The following is a 19,287-nucleotide window of genomic DNA, read 5'->3' as shown; positions in this document are numbered from 1 at the left end:
CAAGCAGGAACTGGATTAGGAAAGACATGCATGATATGAAACAGGAAGGAGGGCTACAATGCAGCTTCCTGGGAAGTTGCCAGGGTAGTCACGGTTCACATTCATTAGGCTGTGGGCACCAAATGCGTATGGAAATCTAATTGACTTAACTGAACTCCTAAAGAGGAATGAACACCTCATTTATTGAAGAACTACTACCAATTAGCATATGTATTTCATTTGTTCAATAATCCCATGAGTAGAGTATCACAATCCTTGCTTTACTAAAGCGGAAGCGAATTCAAAGAGGTTCAGTGACTTGTCCAAACTCAGGGAAAACACTAGGAAGTGAATATGGGTCTGACTCCATCTCTGATTTCAGGAGCCCTGCCCTTTCTTCCACACCGTGCCCCCTTGCTTTCAGAAAAAAAGGCTTGTTGACTGAATGGTTGTATGCACAGTTCAAAGCAGAAACACGCAATGACATCTTTTGAGATATTCTAACAGTGAGAACTTGAAAATGAAGTTAAAAATTAAGCGGCAAAGCCAAACCGAGGCTTTCTGAGAAAGTGGGGCCAAACCTGGTGCTGTCTGACTGCCAGGTGGCTCATTATTTATCCCTGTAAAACCCTGCAAAAGTATTTGAAAGGGAAGAAGGGACAGAAAACTCCCTCCTTTTCCAAGTTAGCCTTATAGTCTAGGGCTTAAAATACTGGTTTAATGGTGAAGGTAAGTGCTTTTCTTCTTTATGGGTAGAAGGATAATTACTAACTTACCAAAGGTCCATTAAGGGGAGGGAACAGTTTTAGGAGAAGTCAGAGAAAAGACATTAACAGCAACATAAGGATCTCCATCTGGTAATATTGCCTAATTCCAAAATGAAGAGACTTTCTGAAAAAGATAACTGATTCAATCAAGACCCTAGGGCAAGGCTTGAGAAGCCACTGGTACCAATGGACACTGTGGACAATGGTCATTTCTCCAAGGACGCTGTGAGTATTAACTGTGATGCTGTGATTAGTTGGACTGGGTTTGGCTGTGGATGAAATACTGACCATAACTGACAAGATTTGTGTTTGGGACTGTGGCTAATGAGTCTTTTCAGACTTCTATATGAATTTGAAATAGTCCCTCAGGAAAAAGAGAACATGGCCGGGTGCGGTGGCTCACGCCTGTAATCCCAGCACTTTGGGAGGGCAGATCACTTGGGGTCAGGAGTTTGAGACCAGCCTGGCCAACACGGTGAAACCATGTCTCCACTGAAAATACGAAAATAAGCTGGGCGTAATGGCGCATGCACCTAGGCGTGTGCATAACACATGTGCCAGCTATTCAGGAGGCTGAGGCAGGAGAATTGCTTGAACCTGGGAGGTAGAGGTTGCAGTAGTTGAGATCATGCCACTGCACTTCAGCCTGGGTGACAGAGTAAGACTCTGTCTCAAAAAGATAATAATAATAAAAGGAAAGAGAACATATCAAAGATGAATAAGACTGAAGGCAAGAAAATTGTATGCTTGGAGAGATCACCTAGCTTGTTACCTTCATTGTACAGCTAAGAAAAGGCACCCAGGGACATTGTGGTCAGCACCAATTTCTCAGAAAGATAGGCCGTTGATGAGAGGGCGCTCAGTTTTTCTAACACTGAAGGAATTGCTTCTTCCTATGTTTTCTGGTGAACCCCTCCCCACTCATCTTGTGGATTCCAGGCTAGAAGAATCCACTTTTGAAAAGTAGCATTTAAAACCAATTTAACAACCAATCGAAGGCACTTTTATAGAAATATATTTCATTTGCTGTAGGCCTGTACTTAGGGATCTGAGAGGGCCAGACTACCAATATTGTAACTGTTTACTATTATTGCTGTTGCTAGTATCTAGAATAGTATACAACGTTTAACACTTTGCAATTTACGAGGCATGTCTCATAGCTTTGTTTTCACTCCAAACTGCCCAGTGAAGTAACATTATCCCAATTCTTCCCATAAAACAGTGAAAGTCCTGAGAGTTTATGAAACTTTACCTGGTTTACTCAATCTGGGAATGGCAGAGCAGAATTCAGTCCTTGAATACCCTCCCAACTGCAGGTTCATGCTCTTTGATCTAGGTGTAACATTTATTCTGAGTAAACTAGGACTCTGGGCTAACAGAGATGATGCAAGACAGGCTGGATATTAGGAGAATCTAAGAGCCATCTAACAACCATTATAATAAAATCATGAGTTCTAGACTTAAAAAAAGGGGAAAACCTGTTTTTTCACTTATGCGTATACCATAATATGTACATTATTGATTTTTTTCTCAAATTCAACCTATACTGTGTCAAGTAATTTTTTAAATATAACATTTTCTTTTAACTTAATTTCAATTCATTTTTCTGTGTCTACTTACAACTTTGGCACTAGAAATCACAATTATTTTTTTAGAGGTATAGCTCCTTAAAGGGTAGGGTTCTGACAGTGTTACATGTTCTCAATTGTTTGCAAATAGGCTAATAATTATTCCACTGTCTCTAACTACATATCAACCATGCCAGTGTTCAGGCTCCATAATTTTATTAGCTTCTGTGCTTATTCTGGAAAAATACTTCCCATTACTATGAAATACCTCAGTTTAGAATGGTTTGGCATGTTAGCCTGATTTCTGCATTTGTCTCATGCAAAGGAAAATAGGAAATGAAGAACTGAAATTACCTATTGATACAAAATCAAAGTAGCATTTGAAACCATAAAACTTAAGTGGGCTTTTCATCCTTTCTCATTAGACAGCAGCAGAGAATGGGAAGAAAAACTGAAGTGATGGGTTTGTGATACAATTCCAGTAACATAAAGAGCAAGGAGAAGTAGTTTTGTTGTGTTTATGTTTAATACTCAAAGCTCAACTTAAAGGGATTTTTCATCATCAAATTTCCTTCTAGAATAAATGATTGGAACTTGATTTAAAATGTACAAATTCTCCTGTATAATACCTCAAAATGGAGCTATCCTATTGAGTTTTAAGCTTGTGCTTAAAATATTATGAAAATAAAGGGGAAGTTGTATTAATAGGTAGAACAAACAGCAGTCTGGGCATTAGGGGATCTGGTGCTGGCTCTGTGCAACATGTGGTTTCAGGCAACTTTTTAAATTTTCTGTACACAAATTTTCTTATCAATAAAATGAACAGTTGGGCCAGAGGATCTCTGAGTCTCTTTCAGCTTTCAGTGTTTATACAATTGGAGAAGTTGGTGGGAAAGCTTTAAGTGGGGTGTAAGTAATTGCAGCTGCATGTACATTTAAAGAGTTGCCTTCAGCCAAGCCATGGGATCTTTCATAAAAAGTGAAATCAAATAGAAAACGATCCAAACTCTGGGTTTGACCACAGGTGACTTCAGCTAGGATCTGAGTGTAGAGCAATGAGCTGAACTCCTGATGTCCAGATGTTAGCAAGACTTGGAGGCTTTCTAAAGCAAAGCAACAACCAGTATCTATCCTGGTGTTGACCTGATCTTACTAGCAATTGGGTCTCCATTTGGGTCCATTGTACAAAACAATAACAACAACAACAACAACAACAACCCAAACACCCAAAATTCAAAATTTAGATGGAGAGACATTATTCTCAGAATTTTAGAGATACTTGGAAAGCAGAACACTATACTTGCCATGCTGATGAAGTCCAATTATTGTTCTTTTAAACTCATTTAGCTACTTCTGAATATAAAATGAGTATCTACTAATTATTTACAAAATCACTTGGTAAATATAGAAAATCACAAAGAATGAAGTGACCATCCTGTTTTGTAACCCAGAAATAGTCATCACCGGCACTTGTGTGAATCAGTTTCTATTCCTGTATGTGGACATGCATAGCGCACCCTGCTTTGTACACTAGAGTACTAGCATTTTTCTAATGTAATTCAATATTGTTGAAAACATTTTAAAATAGCTTCCATCACAATAATCTATCAAATTGACTTGCCAGACTCTCATTATTAGGTTAATTTATCTCTAACATTATGCGGTCATGAGTAATACTACAAAGGATATTTTTGGACAAAATTTTTCATCTATGCCTTTCCTTATAATCCTTCAGCCTAAGGTCACAGATTATGAATATCTTTAAAGGTATGGACAAGTCTTTTAAGTTTTGTGTGCAAAAGCAGTGCAAAGCCTTGAATGATAAAATATAGGTTTGATACATGTGTTTTTTGTTTGTTTGTTTTGAGACGGAGTCCTGCTCTGTCCCTCAGGCTGTAGTGCAGTGGCACGATCTTGGCTCACTGCAACCTTTGCCTCTTGGGTTCAAGAAATTATGCTGCCTCAGCCTCCTTAGTAGCTGGGACTGCAGGCATGTGCCACCACACCAGCTAATTTTAGTATTTTTAGTAGAGATGGGGTTTCACCATGTTGACCAGGCTGGTCTCGAACACCTCACCTCAAGTGATCCACCCACCTCAGTCTCCCAAAGTACTGGGATTACAGGTGTGAGCCACTGCACCCAGCCGATACATGTGTTTTTAAAGTCATAGAAGCTTCAGATGTCTTCAAGGATTTAAAAAAAATTAAAAAGTAAAGTCATAGAAGCTTCAATTTAGGAATGAATGGAAAATTGACGATATTTTTAGGATATGGATTTTTCCTAAAATAAACAAAATGTATGTATCCCCAAAGATAGTTTGATTAGTGTTCAAATATGAAATTAAACATGTCCATATTTAGAGCCGTGAATTCTCTTTGCCTGTCACAATAGCTGGATTTATTCACAATTATAGTAAGAAGTCCCTGTTCATTATAATTTTCTAGGTGACATGAAGACTGTCAGTCCAATCAAGTGTCCACATTGTGTGTAGCAAATATGAGAATAAACATTTTAAACCTTTAATTGTAATACATATTAGTGTTATGTAATGCCATCCTTCATGTTCGAAGGCGCATGGAACATTGTTCTGGTGGTACAGAGGGGAGAGAAACACCATCAGAATGCAAGGAAAGACCGTTCTGGAACCTTACTCCTTCGCTCTTGAGCTTAGTTTAATTGTCCTGTCTTATGGTCTGCTACAAGCAATACTACTCCTCACCTTTGCATGCTTCTGTGTGGTTTAATAAAGTACATGCAATTTTTCATTTAATTCTTCCAGCTGCACTCAGAAAGGAGCCTTATCTTCATTGAACAGATGAGGAAATGAATGATTAGAGAATTTAAATGACTAACTCTAGGTCACACAGCTGGAACCTATAGCCAGATTTCCTTTTAACAATCCTGTAACCAAAAGCATACCAGTGGTGCCCTATAAAATGTAAGTTATGGAGCTGTGTTGGGTCAAAACTTTTACTGATGCTAAGAGGAGGCAACATTAACAAGGGGAAATTATTTGTGTATTATGTTTTGGATTATGTTCTCTCCATAGATAAAAGACTGTTGTAGTAAAAGAGATTCAGGGCACAGGGAAACTCCACCACAAAGCGTGGTACCATTTCCCACAGAAGCTAAATGGACGGGAAGCCTGCCACCAGGAAAGGTAAAGCCACTGCTCTTGTTTGCAGGCTATGTTAATAAGCTGAAGCTTATTCCAACCCATTTACACATCCCTGCATCACACTGCCCTTTGGTAAAGATACTCCCAGTGTAACATTGGAGCCAGCTCCAGCCCCAATCCTATTGCTTTTTCCTTAGACCCACGAAGTCATCTGTCAGAAATTAAGCCAAATAAGCAATACATCCTGGGATCTAGGGAGTGGAATAAGTTTTGGGAAAGTCTTTTTTTTTTTCTTTTTTGGCAGAGTCTTGCTCTGCCTCCCAGGCTGGAGTGCAGTGGTGCGATCTCAGCTCACTGCAACCTCTGCCTCTCGGGTTCAAGTGATTCTCATGCCTCAGCCTCCTGAGTAGCTTGGACTACAGGCATGCACCACCATGCCCAGCTGAGTTTTTGTTTTTTAGTACAGACGGGGTTTCACCGTGTTAGCCAGGATGGTCTCGATCTCCTGACCTCGTGATCCACCCGCCTCGGCCTCCCAAAGTGCTGGGATTACAGGCATGAGCCACCACGCCTGGCCCAGGAAACTCATTTTAAACCAACCTACGTATGAATTCCTACTATAATATTCTCGCCAAATGGCTGGCTCTTTCTCCTGAGCTTGGAAACCTCCAGTAAAATGGAAATAATTATTTCCCAGACCACCACTCTTATCTGTGAGCTTTTTTGGCCATTAAAAATTATTTCTTCCATTATATTCTTATCTGTGTCTTCATAGGTTTTCTCTTCGTTTCGCGTTAGTGTTTTCCTTCAAATAAGCAGGAAAAATCCAATCTATCATGCACATGGGAACCCTTTCAATATTGCTCTGTGGTTGTTCCACTTTATGGGGATGCTTTTAAAGAAAAAATTTGTCCTTTCAATACATTGAATATCTTCCAGCACCACATCACCTACAAGCTTTGTAAAAATAGTTCTACACATTAATTTTTTTTTTTTTTTTGAGACTGAGTCTTGTTCTGTCACCCAGGCTGGAGTGCAGTGACATGATCTTGGCTCATTGCGACCTCTGCCTCCTGGGTTCAAGTGATTATCCTTACTCAGCCTCCCGAGTAGCTGGGATTACAGGCATGCACCACCATGCCCGGGTAATTTTTGTATTTTTAGTAGAGATGGGGTTTTACCATGTTGGCCAGGCTGGTCTCGAACTCCTGACCTCAAGTGATCCTCCTGCCTTAGCCTCCCAAAATGGTGGGACTACAGCACCCCACGCAATTTTAATTTTTTTAAGTTGAGCATATGTGAAGGCAGTGCCTAGTGACACATAGCAAAAACATTTCCAAGTAGACATTACACTAGGGAATTAGTCGAAGTGTTCTTTTAAAGTACTATCTCTCAAATGTATTAAAAGAGAATCCTTGGATGTGCAATACCTTAATTCAAAGGCAGCTCATTATGTATAAACTCTTACGCTTTGTGATAAACAAATGGGCATAACAGATGGGACTATTGACTTACAGCCCAGAGAATTTTACTGATGCTGAGACGGTTATGTGACTGGCTCTGCCACTGTCATCCCCATTCACTTCGTTTTGGAGCAATATGACATAAATGCCTTACATTTGGGTTTTCTCTATTTATCATCTGCTTCCTACCCCCTTGAAAGATAGCCATATTTGCTTTACTTGGTTATAAGATCCCATATTCAATGTCTTGAAGCCAACCAAATCATTTGACAAAGTGGGTTTGTAGTGCTGGCTATTTTGGTGAAAATAAGACAATGAGATTTCATGACATCATCCAAAGTTCTATCAGATCTAGCTGTGGGAGAAAGGAAAAGAAGGGGGTCTCGGTCAGGATGCTCATTGCATACATGTGTGTTGTTCTCTAGGTCCAGATTTCTGTTCATTACGCTATGGGCTGGCTCTTATCATGCACTTCTCAAACTTCACCATGATAACTCAGCGTGTGAGTCTGAGCATTGCAATCATTGCCATGGTGAACACCACTCAGCAGCATGCTCTATCTAATGCCTCCACTGAGGGGCCTGTTGCAGACGCCCTCAATAACTCCAGCATATCCAACAAGGAATCTGATACAAAGGTAAGTATGACAGAAAATAGGGCTCTTTGTTGAGAGGAAAAAACTTTGAAAGGAAGGCATAGATCTTGATTCTGTGGAGTATAGAAGTATACATTTCCAATGACAAACTAAAACTGACTGGAACTATTTTTCTTTGAGACATTGATTACTTCTATAATAAAAATAAGATTTCATTGAGGTTATTATGATTATAAGGTGGGTGAACTGTAGGATTAAATGTGAAAAATTTAAAAATGGAACAGTTTATGTGATGTCTTCAATGAAAAACTAGGTATTACCTGGGCACATTCTTATAGGTTACTCAATCCTATCCAGTTCTCTGCCTGTTTTACTGTTTCTAAGCAATTTTATAACCCTGTAAATTCTATATAACAAATAGAAATGCAAATAATTCTTGTCCATAGCTTTGCAAATAAATTTTGCCAAGAGAAAAATCAGTTAAAACTTTTCTCCACTCACCTCCCAGTGGACATCAGCCAATTTTGCTGTTTGTTTGTTTATTTATTTTTTGAGATAGAGTCTTTCTCTGTCATTCAGGCTGGAGTGCAGTGGCGTGATTTCAGCTCACTGCAGCCTCCGCCTCCTGGGTTCAAGTGATTTTCCTGTCTCAGCCTCCTGAGTAACTGGGACTAAGGGGGCGTGCCACGACTGCTGGCTAATTTTTGTACTTTTAGTAGAGACAGGGTTTCACTAGGCTGATCTCGAACTCCTGACCTCAGGTGATCCACCCGCCTTGGCCTCCCAAAGTGTTGGGACTACAGATGTGAGCCACTGCACCGGACTCTGCTGTATATTTAAAGTATATTTCAGCATTGCTTCCTGCTTGTGTTATGCGTGATTCTTTGAGTTTTCCTTTGAACCAGTTATAACATCTTATTTACTCCCTCCATTAATCAATGAGTTAAATAAAATCTTCGCTGTATGCTTATTTTACATTTATATGGAAACCATGAATTTACCCAATTAAAAAAATTATCCTTTAAATTATCTTGTACTGTACATTTCCAATGTCATCACTATAATTCATGATTAATGATTTTGTTACATTGGACCCAGCTTATTTACAATGAGTACATAAATTTATTGTCTCCAGTCTTTCCTCCATTATCCCATCTACATATCCACACTGAGTAGATTCACTATTCAGGTATCTTGGATACCTTCAAGTTGTCAAACATACAGTGTTCACTGGACATGCTGTGTTCCTCCAGAATTTGGACCTACTTCTCAGCACACTCACATCTGCTGTCAATGACCCATGGAAAGTTTTTGCTCTGAGCAAGCCAGAGTCCCTGTTAGTTTCTTCCAAATGCTACAAGTTCACTTTTGCAAATTTTTCCAATGAGATAAAATTTTCCTTTTTGACTTTCTATAAATCATAGTCATTTTTCAAGGGATAGTTCAAATATTGCTTCCTTTCTGGGACCTTCCTGAATTATTCTTTTTCCTCTCAAAGTTGCTGTTTTATTTATATTCATCCTCAAATCTTGATTCTCACGTGATTCATATACCTTGTATTATTTATTGTTTTTTTGAGTGGCTAAAATATTTTATATCATATTTTATATCCTTTGGCTCTCTATAGCATGATGCCAGACATTTAGGGGCCTTATTGCATTTATTTTTTATTTTATTTTAAAATCTATTTTATTTCTTTCTTTCTTTATTTTATTTATTTTAAAATCTATTTATTTTTAGGTAAATATTCAGGTAATATAACTTATATAATTATTCAGGCATTTTAGGTAGTTATTTTAAAATAATTCAAATTATTTATTGAGTTGTATCAGAAGAATGTGATCTTATTCATTGGTAATATGTATTTTAGAAACTCAGTTCAGCCAGGGCAGACCATAATTCCCAAACTTGATTTTTCTTTTTAATTAGGTACTGATTTTGGTTAAGAGTTCAGTAAAGCTTTTTGTGTGTGTTTTAAAAATTCTTTGATATAAGAGTCAACATGTTACTCAACTTTTACTAGAAGCAAAATAGAGGAAGCACTTTCACAGATGAAATATCTCTCATTGTTTTCTTCCATTTACTTCTTCCTATTATTCATCTATATAATCATTTTCTTTACCTCTTTTCTTCATTTTTTCTGTTTTTCTCTCCTTCTAAGAAAGCAAATTAGGGGTATAATTGGTTGTTTGGGAAGGTAGGAAGAATATAGAGAAAAACAAAAATAGATATTTTATAGTAGGGTCTCACCAACCTCAAGCAACTCTGACTGTAAAGTAGATTTTCATAATAGGACTTCTTGACAAAGAGTTTTCCTATTTTTCCCCAGGCCTCTGTGTATCAGTGGAGCCCAGAAACTCAGGGTATCATCTTTAGCTCCATCAACTATGGGATAATACTGACTCTGATCCCAAGTGGATATTTAGCAGGGATATTTGGAGCAAAAAACATGCTTGGTGCTGGTTTGCTGATCTCTTCCCTTCTCACCCTCTTTACACCATTGGCTGCTGACTTCGGAGTGATTTTGGTCATTGTGGTTCGGACAGTCCAGGGCATGGCCCAGGTATCCAGATACTTTCTCATTCTGGGTGGGATCCAGATTCCTGAATTCTACAAAATATCAAAGGTCTTAATGATTTTCATTTCAGGGAATGGCATGGACAGGTCAGTTTACTATTTGGGCAAAGTGGGCTCCTCCACTTGAACGAAGCAAGCTCACCACCATTGCAGGATCAGGTAAGTGTGCACACATGGGTCATAGCTTTGTCATCTGTTCCATCCTACTGTGTCTTATCATCTATGAATCAAATAGTTTAGGGAAGAGGGAGAAAAAGTACTACGGAAAAATTCAACAATACAAGACAGTTGCATCACAAATAAGAAAGATGCATCTGTACAGTAAACACATTGAGGCTTAGAAGTAGAAGAAACCACTGTGAGCTAGGATTCAGCTCAGAAAAGCCTTAGTAGTCAGAAAAGCCTTGTAGGAAAATGTTTAAACCTTTAAGAATTGCATAAATGGAAAAAAGATCAAGTAAACTATATATACACCATCGTAGCAATGATTTTGCAGTGAGAATTAAGGCTACCACAGCTCCAAGTGGTAAGGAGAGAAATGAGGCTAGAAGAGTTTGGAGTTTCTGTATTATTCTAAGCTCTTGACTATTCTATTGTGAGCTAATTAATTCTCACAACAACCCTCTCATGTAAGTACCATTTTAAATTCTTATTTTACAGAGAAGGGAGTTAAGGAAGGTGGAGATTAAGAAAATTGCCCAAATACAAATAGCCAGCAGGCAGTAGGTCTGAGATTTAAGCCCGCACAAATTTTAGCCTTAGAGCAGACACCCTTAATCACTATGCTAGACCGCCTTTCCGTGGTATGTGATCCTACTAAGGCCTCTACAACTTTATCAGTGCTGTTCTTCCCAGCCCATCACGCTGAGAGTATATACTCGAAGAGCAGAACTAAGATTCCATCAAGCTTCTCACTCCTAGGTCCACTACACAGCTGCATCCTGCAGACTTTTACCTCAAGTAACCCTCCTGCTTTCTTGCTTCCTTCCATCATAGTTGTCCCCACCTCCTCTATTTGCAAATACTATCTGCTGATCTCTCTCTCTTCTAGACTGGTTTCTTTCAACCTTCCTTCCACCAAAACCAAGTTATCTTGCTAAAGTAAAGATGAGGGCCGGGCGCTGTGGCTCAAGCCTGTAATCCCTGCACTTTGGGAGGCCGAGACGGGCGGATCACGAGGTCAGGAGATCGAGACCATCCTGGCTAACACGGTGAAACCCCGTCTCTACTAAAAAATACAAAAAACTAGCCAGGAGCGGTGGCGGGCGCCTGTAGTCCCAGCTACTCGGGAAGCTGAGGCAGGAGAATGGCGTAAACCTGGGAGGCGGAGCTTGCAGTGAGCTGAGATCTGGCCACTGCACTCCAGCCTGGGCGACAGAGCGAGACTCCGTCTCAAAAAAAAAAAGAAAAAAAAATAAAATAAAATAAAATAAAATAAAGTAAAGATGAGGCATTTTTCCTCACTTGCTTGATAATTTTCAATGTGTTCCTTCATGTTTACAGACTAAAGACTGACCTGTTTATTGCCTGGATACAAAAGTTCTCAGCCATCTGGCCCCAACCTTATTCCACTCAACTCCCCTGTGCAAGCATGGCTCTAGTGGCACCGGACATTGGCTGCTCCCCACATAGATCCGCACTGCACTTCCCTCTGGCTCTGCTCCCATTAGTTTATATGCCTGGAAAGTTCTTTGCCCCTGCTCCTTGTGCCAAAATTCTATCTATCCTATTGTATAGCTTACGTAAAAACTTCCTAAATCTTATAATTATTGTCAATTATTATTATTACTTCCACGCACATTGTAGTTTTATTATCACACTTATATTTTACATCTTTTTTTTTTTCAAATTACAGGTTGGAACCCATTAGTGAGTCATAAAATGCATTGAGTGGGTTAAAATCATTATTTTAAAAAATGAATAGAATAGAATAGAATAGAATAGAATAGAATAGAATAGAATAGAAATTGTTGGAGTGCATTGGACATGGTAAAGTTAAATATTGATTCATGAAACCATTGAGGCATATGTGTGTGGTTGTGTGTACAAGTGTTTATGTATATTGGTGTGTGTGTTATGTTACCCTGTAAAATGCATTTCTTACTATGGGTCTCTGTGAATTATGTTTCTTGTTTTTTTTTTTTTTTTTTAATGTAGACTCCAAAGCCTACATAGCATTTCACTAGTGACAATCAATTTTATTCACATTTTTCTCTCCAATTGGACCAGAAGCTCTTTGAGGGCAGGGGCTGTGTCTTACTGAATTTTGTAAGTCTTTCATTTCCTGCCCCCAGCCTCATATTAGATCATACAAGAATGCAACTGTAATCACAAGAAAATACTAATGGGCTATGATAGCAGAGAGTTGCTGTGACAAACTAAGGGATTTAGATTTGGTCACATTGGTGTTGAGGAGTCATTGAAGAATCAGAGGGTTTGTTACTATTATTTATTAATTTTAATTATATCATATATATTACTTTATTGGGGAAAATCTGTGAGCAGAAATAATTACTCTCATTGCCCAATAATTCTAAGTCTGCCATCTCACTGTTGGGACAATGTTTAGAGAGGCCATGAAGTCTCAGCCTTTGCTATTTTCATAAGTGTTTTTCTCCCTCTTCCCTTTAGGATCAGCATTTGGATCCTTCATCATCCTCTGTGTGGGGGGACTAATCTCACAGGCCTTGGGCTGGCCTTTTATCTTCTACATCTTTGGTGAGTCACTTTCTCCTAAATCCTAATGCCTCCATTTCCTGAGCATCCGTTTTGGCACCTACATCACCCACATTCTTCCTATATGAAAGAAAATGTCCTTTATCAAATGGAAGATGATAACAAATGTCAACGGTTGGTATCATTTTTAATCTAGTCACACAACTTGATTAACACCTTCCTGGTGGTTCTGGGAAGCCACATGCACGGGATAGAGGAGTTGACTATTCACATGGCACTGACTTGTGATGCAGTCTTGTGCTTCCATATTAAGCATCTTCTGCAGAATCTCTACCACCACATCTAAAGTGCCTGTTACATGCAGTTAAGATGTCAAAGATAGTGAAGTACATCTTCAATGTGTCTTCATATTTTATTATAATTATTATTTTTGCCCAAGATGCCGTTCACCTATTCTCTACCGAGTTCATCTTGCAAAGCTCGATTCAACTGTGCCCTTCCCCATGGGCCCTTCCAGGGCTTACTCTATTAGATTCTGGCATTCTCTCATTTATGATATTTCCTCTCTAGGTTATGTTGGTGTGTAATTATTTATTTCCCCTTTTCTTTCCACTAAACTGTGAAATGCTTGAGGCAAGGAATCCATTCTATAATGTTTTCATCACTTGGGTATCATCATAGTGCCTGATTTTTAGCTTTAAAATAAAAGAATCAATGAATCCAGTAAATAGATGGAATTTAAAGAAAACTAGTCCTCAGAATCTTTTAACATAGAATGTTCCTCAAATAACAAATTCCAGTAATAAGACAATTTTCTACACTTGATTTTGTTGTTATAGCCAAATGGTATCATTAAATATAGTCCTGGCCTGAATGGCTTTCTCATTAATGGTGTTAATTATTTTGGTTTGTGCATGTTAACCAGGTATTGTACAGAAATATTTCTTTTGGGAATCCATAATGGATGTATGGCTTGAATACAAATAACACTGTCTCTTGTAAGTGCATTGGAAATTTTTTCCTGCCACATGATTTCATGGAAGGTTGTTTCGAGTATGTGTGACTGCAATCCTGACTATTCAGATCTTCCACAAGACAATTTATGTGTGCATTAAGAAATTGCTGCTCACATAACACTATAATCATTGGAGCCTTTAAAGTAGTTAATCAGCTATACAATGCCGTGCTCATGTTATCTCCAGAGGGCTCTGACATTGACAAAAGGTGGCTTTCTATTTGATACATAGTATCTTAAAAGCTTTAACAGGTTTGTAGAAGGATTGAAAGAAAGAATGGGAACATTTAGGTCCTTATGGTAGAATAAGCATTAATTGATTAGTGTGTAGAAGGGAGAGGCATGCCACTTCAGAGGAAACTCCCTTCCCCTAGTAAACAAATCTACCTAAAAACTAATTTTATACCTTCTTCCCAGGTAGCACTGGCTGTGTCTGCTGTCTCCTATGGTTCACAGTGATTTATGATGACCCCATGCATCACCCATGCATAAGTGTTAGGGAAAAGGAGCACATCGTGTCCTCACTGGCTCAACAGGTACAGTGCACACCTTGTACCTGTGGCCCATGCAGAGGTCTCTAGGGCAGGGTGTGGATCTCCTCCGAGAGGCACCATCTTGGCTGCTCTAATACTCATGCTGATTAGATATTTCTTTTTAGCCCAGTTCTCCTAGACGTGCTGTCCCCATAAAGGCGATGGTCACATGCCTACCACTTTGGGCCATTTTCCTGGGGTTTTTCAGCCATTTCTGGTTGTGCACCATCATCCTAACATACCTACCAACGTACATCAGTACTCTGCTCCATGTTAACATCAGAGATGTGAGTTTACTTCCTATACTTCTATGAAAATGATAATGGTAATAAGGAGAAACAGTTCTGTGTTACCTATTACATTCTGGCTTTACATATAACCATTAATTTAACCTTCACAATGACCTTGAGATAGGTGTTGTTATAATTCCCTTTTCACAGATGTGGAAACAGGACACTTAGAGGTGAGATAACTTGCCTCAGGTTGCACAATACTAAGTGGTAGAGCTGCTGCAGCATCCGTATTCTTAACCACTATGCTATACTAACACACCAGCTGATTCCAAAGTTTCTTTTAGAAATTAATATTGTTGGGCTGGGCACAGTGGCTCATGCCTGTAATCCCAGCACCTTGGGAGGTTGAGGCAGACGGATTATGAGGTCAGGAGTTCAAGACCAGCCTAACCAATATGGTGAAACCCCATCTCTACTAAAAATACAAAAATTAGCCAGGCATGGTGGCAGGCGCCTGTAATCACAGCTATTCAGGAGGCTGAGACAGGAGAATCGCTTGAACCTGGCAGGTGGAGGTTGCAGTGAGCCAAGATCGTGCCACTGCACTTCAGCCTGGGCAACAAAGTGAGACTCCATCTCAAAAATAAAAAACAACCAAGAAATCAATATTGCTTTTCTCTGGAGCCCAGAGTGATGCAGCTTCTGGCCCTCTTATCTGAGACAGTGTTCGTCTAGTGTAAAAAATGACACTAATTTTCCCCCAAACAACCCACAATATCATGGGAGTAAGTTAATGGCTGGTCTGTGTAACTGATAAATTTTGGTGCTAACATATCTCTGTAACTACTCTGTATAAATTTCCTTCCTTCAGAGTGGAGTTCTGTCCTCTCTGCCTTTTATTGCTGCTGCAAGCTGTACAATTCTAGGAGGTCAGCTGGCAGATTTCCTTTTGTCCAGGAATCTTCTCAGATTGATCACTGTGCGAAAGCTCTTCTCATCTCTTGGTAAGGATAAGCATGTGGGCTCATTTAACCAATTCCTTTTCTGCACATGGTCTCAGAGGGTTCCCTGACAGCATGTCCTCATTGCCCAGGGCTCCTCCTTCCATCAATATGTGCTGTGGCCCTGCCCTTTGTGGCATCCAGTTACGTGATAACCATTATTTTGCTGATACTTATTCCTGGGACCAGTAACCTATGTGACTCAGGGTTTATCATCAACACCTTAGATATCGCGCCCAGGTAAGAGCTCTACCTGTTTTTTCCCCTCCTCCAGACCCCTCCAGAGGTGTTAGACCTTAGTAGTCACCGTGAAACTCTTTAATGTTACTGACATGCACTAATGGCAGAGAGACAAATAACTACAAATGTTTGTCTATGGCCATTTTTAGAACAACAAATGTGGCATTTTTAGAACAACGACTTCCAACCTTGGCCAGTAATCATTTTGATAAAAAGCTTCCCAAGGTTCCCTAACAGAGATTGAACTGTGTATGCTGGGAAAAGGCCCACACATGTGATTTAGAAAAGTTTCCATGGTGTTGTTCATATTAGCTACCACATATATATAGTCATAGTAAGCCAGCTCCTGTGCCAAGACTTGCCATGTATCAACACATCTAATCCTCACAGTTACATTAGGTAGGTCCTATTGTTATCCCCATTTTATAAGGGAGAAGGCTGAGGCACAAGGAGGTTACATGGTGTGACTATGGTCACATAGAGGCAGAGCCAGGATTTGGACCCAGGGAGTTTGGCTTTGGAGTCTGTGTCCTGCCCGTTGCACAAACTGGCTTCTACACTGAGCTGCCAGGGTAAAGAAACTCAGTTCCCAAAGAGACTGCATTGCTCCCTGGTTATTGACTCAGTAGGTTGGTAATTTCAGGTTTGGCAAATAGACATTGCCTTGAATGTCTTTAGGTGAATGAAAAACTGCATTAAGCAAAATGACTTTGCCATAAGAGCTGAACTGTGTTAAAGCTGAGTTGCTGCAGAAGCTGTAGGTGGCTTTCTATATAAAATCATTTATAAAATCATCTTCCCACAGATATGCAAGTTTCCTCATGGGAATCTCAAGAGGATTTGGGCTCATCGCAGGAATCATCTCTTCCACTGCCACTGGATTCCTCATCAGTCAGGTTGGGCCAGTTTATTGAACATCTTCAAGTGGCAGGTATTGTTTTAGGTGTTGTAGATACACACAGTGCTCACAAGGTCTGGATGGCAACACAATTACTCTATTTACATGAGCCTCTAAATCAGACTTTGATAGGTCAGATTTCCCAGGGAAAGAAAAATATAAGCTTATTTTCTCAAGATGAATAGACATGAGATTGATTAAAATGAGCTGTTCTGGTGCAGAAGATAGCATGTATGGCTTCCTAGAGGTACATGAGCATGAAACAATTCTTAGTTATGAATAGAATGAATGACACATGTCAAGGAATAGCAAGAGATGAAAACAGAGGGGCATAAGAAGATCATGAAGAATATGTTCAGACTAATTCCAATTTTTAAAAAATCACAAAAGGGAAACAAAGTATCCCAAGGCCTGTTTAAAGACAATTTAATGGCTGAAAAGAGATTGGCTGTGAGACATTGCAAGGAGGATTTCTCAGTGTTTGGAAATGCAGGCTCATGAGGAAGACGAAAAGACAGACCCAGTCAGGGATGGAAGGACTGACGAGAACCAACTTACAAAGAGAAGTTTTATTTTTACTGTATTTCTATGTGATCAAGTTGCCAGGCTAATATTTGACTAAACTGCTAGGAATTCACTGTGACTATAATGCTAGAAATTACTTAGTAGGGCTTTCTGAGGAGGGTCACACAGAAGACCAAATAGAACTTGTGTTGAATTGGGATGGGTTGTAGTGATAGATGTCAACAGCCAAAACCAAACCAAACCAAACCAAACCAAAATAAAAAAACAGAGAAGACACAAACACGATGCCATGGTGCCATTTTAGGCATAATTTTAAATCAGTAATATTATACATTGAAATCCAAATTTTCAGAAAAACATTAGTGTATTTTATTTTTATTTAAAGAAATAACCATCTCAACTCAGAACCCGATGTGCATTTTGGCCATTTTGTTTCCAATAGTTTCATAAACTTTCTTAAGTAGCTACTGCACATTGTTCATTATATTCCTTGTGATCAACATTGCAATACACAACTTGGAGGGCTTCTAGAACTGGTGTAGAAGGAGCTTGTAAGATTGATCATTTTTCTGTGTTTTTTACCTCTAGGATTTTGAGTCTGGTTGGAGGAATGTCTTTTTCCTGTCTGCTGCAGTCAACATGTTTGGCCTGGTCTTTTACGTCACATTTGGGCAAGCAGAACTTCAAGACTGGGCAAAAGAGAGGACCCTCACCCGCCTCTGAGGACATAAAGTTACAAACTTAAATGCAGTACTGAGCATGAACTTTTTAAACATTTTTTACTTATCTTCATATTCTTGACCATAGACTCAGCAGTTCTTAACTCTCGCTGTGTGTTAGTCTTCCCTGGGGAGCCTTTATAAGATACTGATGCCTGGGACTCACTCCAGAGATTTTGAATGAATTGGTCTGGGGTGGAACCCAGATACCACTAATTTTTAGATACTCCTTAGAGGTTTCTACATGTACCTGGGGTTGACAACAGCTGGACAAACTTGAAAATCCATGTGGCCTTTGAATTTTCCTCATTGGAAAGTACTAAATAAATAAAAATTCATGTGAAAATGATCACTGATAAATATCTTCATAGTGGGGCAAGTTATTGGATACAGAGAAGAGCTGCTCGGAATTGTAACCATATGTTACAGATCTCAGCACCCATCAGAACTGTAAAGCTATAATCCCCAGAATTAAAGTTTTTATTATTTTTTATACGTTGTAAAACATGGACGTTTATTTATGTGGTTAAATTCTATTAAAATTTACATGCTAAAATAAAATAGACCATTTTCAAATTATTTAGATTCAGATATTTCCATCAGATTAAGCAGATATTTATCCTAGCCCAATTGCAAGAGATTAATGATGAGAAAACGATCAAGAAAAGATTAAATAAATGAGGTTAACTTATAAATCAAGGACAGAGAGGATAGAATTGGAAACTTGTATTGTGAGAAGAATGGATGTAAAGGAAGACAATGTAGATACTTCCAGAAAGGATAGCAATATAGTTTAGACCATATGATGAAAATTGGAGGGAGATGACAGAGACACTTTCAAGTGAAATGACAATTTATATGGGGGAGAAAAATATTGAAGATATAACAAGATGAGAAAAGGCATAGAAATGTATCACGTACAAGGCATAGAAATGTATCACATACAAGAGAAGTTCTTTTTGAGGGTAGAAAAAGATAATTTAACCTTCTTCATATTTTTCTTACTTTCCCAAGATGCTCAGGCAGCATCAACTCTAACAGGAGATAATTTGGCTCCTAACACTTAAAACATATCCTTTAGGTTGTCTCCTCACACAGAGCTGAATCTGGTTTTGCCACATGTCTAGAGAGGAGGTTCTCACCATATTTTAAATCCTATTTAAAAACTGCTAGGACAAGAACCTTGGGCTAATTCAGCAGATGAAGAGAATCTCCTAATGCAAATCAACGTGTATTTTTGAGCAGGTTTTTCAGAAAAACAGTGTCAGGCCCTGAGAATGATACTAAGATGAGAACATTGATTTTGCCTTCATGGTATTGACAATATAAAGAGAAAGGGGGGTTTTCAGAAAGCTAAAAGAAGAAGTAGAAGCAAAAAG

General features: G+C 39.0%; 1 protein-coding gene across 10 annotated transcripts; it reads left to right on the top strand.

The window, feature by feature from the left end:
- Positions 1 to 521: 521 nt before the first annotated feature.
- Positions 522 to 18,469, top strand: SLC17A2 (solute carrier family 17 member 2). 10 transcript variants are annotated; one of them, XM_050786311.1, is made up of 13 exons: positions 572 to 971; positions 5,095 to 5,253; positions 5,365 to 5,475; positions 7,322 to 7,533; positions 9,821 to 10,054; positions 10,140 to 10,227; positions 12,700 to 12,786; positions 14,177 to 14,295; positions 14,418 to 14,579; positions 15,397 to 15,529; positions 15,619 to 15,766; positions 16,572 to 16,662; positions 17,778 to 18,469. In XM_050786311.1, the coding sequence occupies exons 3-13, from the start codon at positions 5,448 to 5,450 to the stop codon at positions 17,910 to 17,912; spliced, it is 1,437 nt and encodes a 478-aa protein (XP_050642268.1). In that variant the 5' UTR covers positions 572 to 971; positions 5,095 to 5,253; positions 5,365 to 5,447; the 3' UTR covers positions 17,913 to 18,469. The 10 variants fall into 10 exon arrangements, with proteins under 10 accessions (XP_050642263.1, XP_050642272.1, XP_050642268.1 ...); XM_050786306.1 differs by lacking the exon at positions 5,095 to 5,253 and having other exon boundaries at positions 522 to 971; XM_050786307.1 differs by lacking the exon at positions 5,095 to 5,253 and having other exon boundaries at positions 572 to 708.
- The last annotated feature ends 818 nt before the right edge of the window (positions 18,470 to 19,287 follow it).

The sequence above is a fragment of the Macaca thibetana genome, chromosome 4, assembly GCF_024542745.1.
Source record: "Macaca thibetana thibetana isolate TM-01 chromosome 4, ASM2454274v1, whole genome shotgun sequence".
NCBI lineage: Eukaryota > Metazoa > Chordata > Mammalia > Primates > Cercopithecidae > Macaca > Macaca thibetana.
The sequence above is the reverse complement of the archived record's forward strand: the minus strand, read 5'-3'. Positions and strand labels throughout refer to the sequence as shown.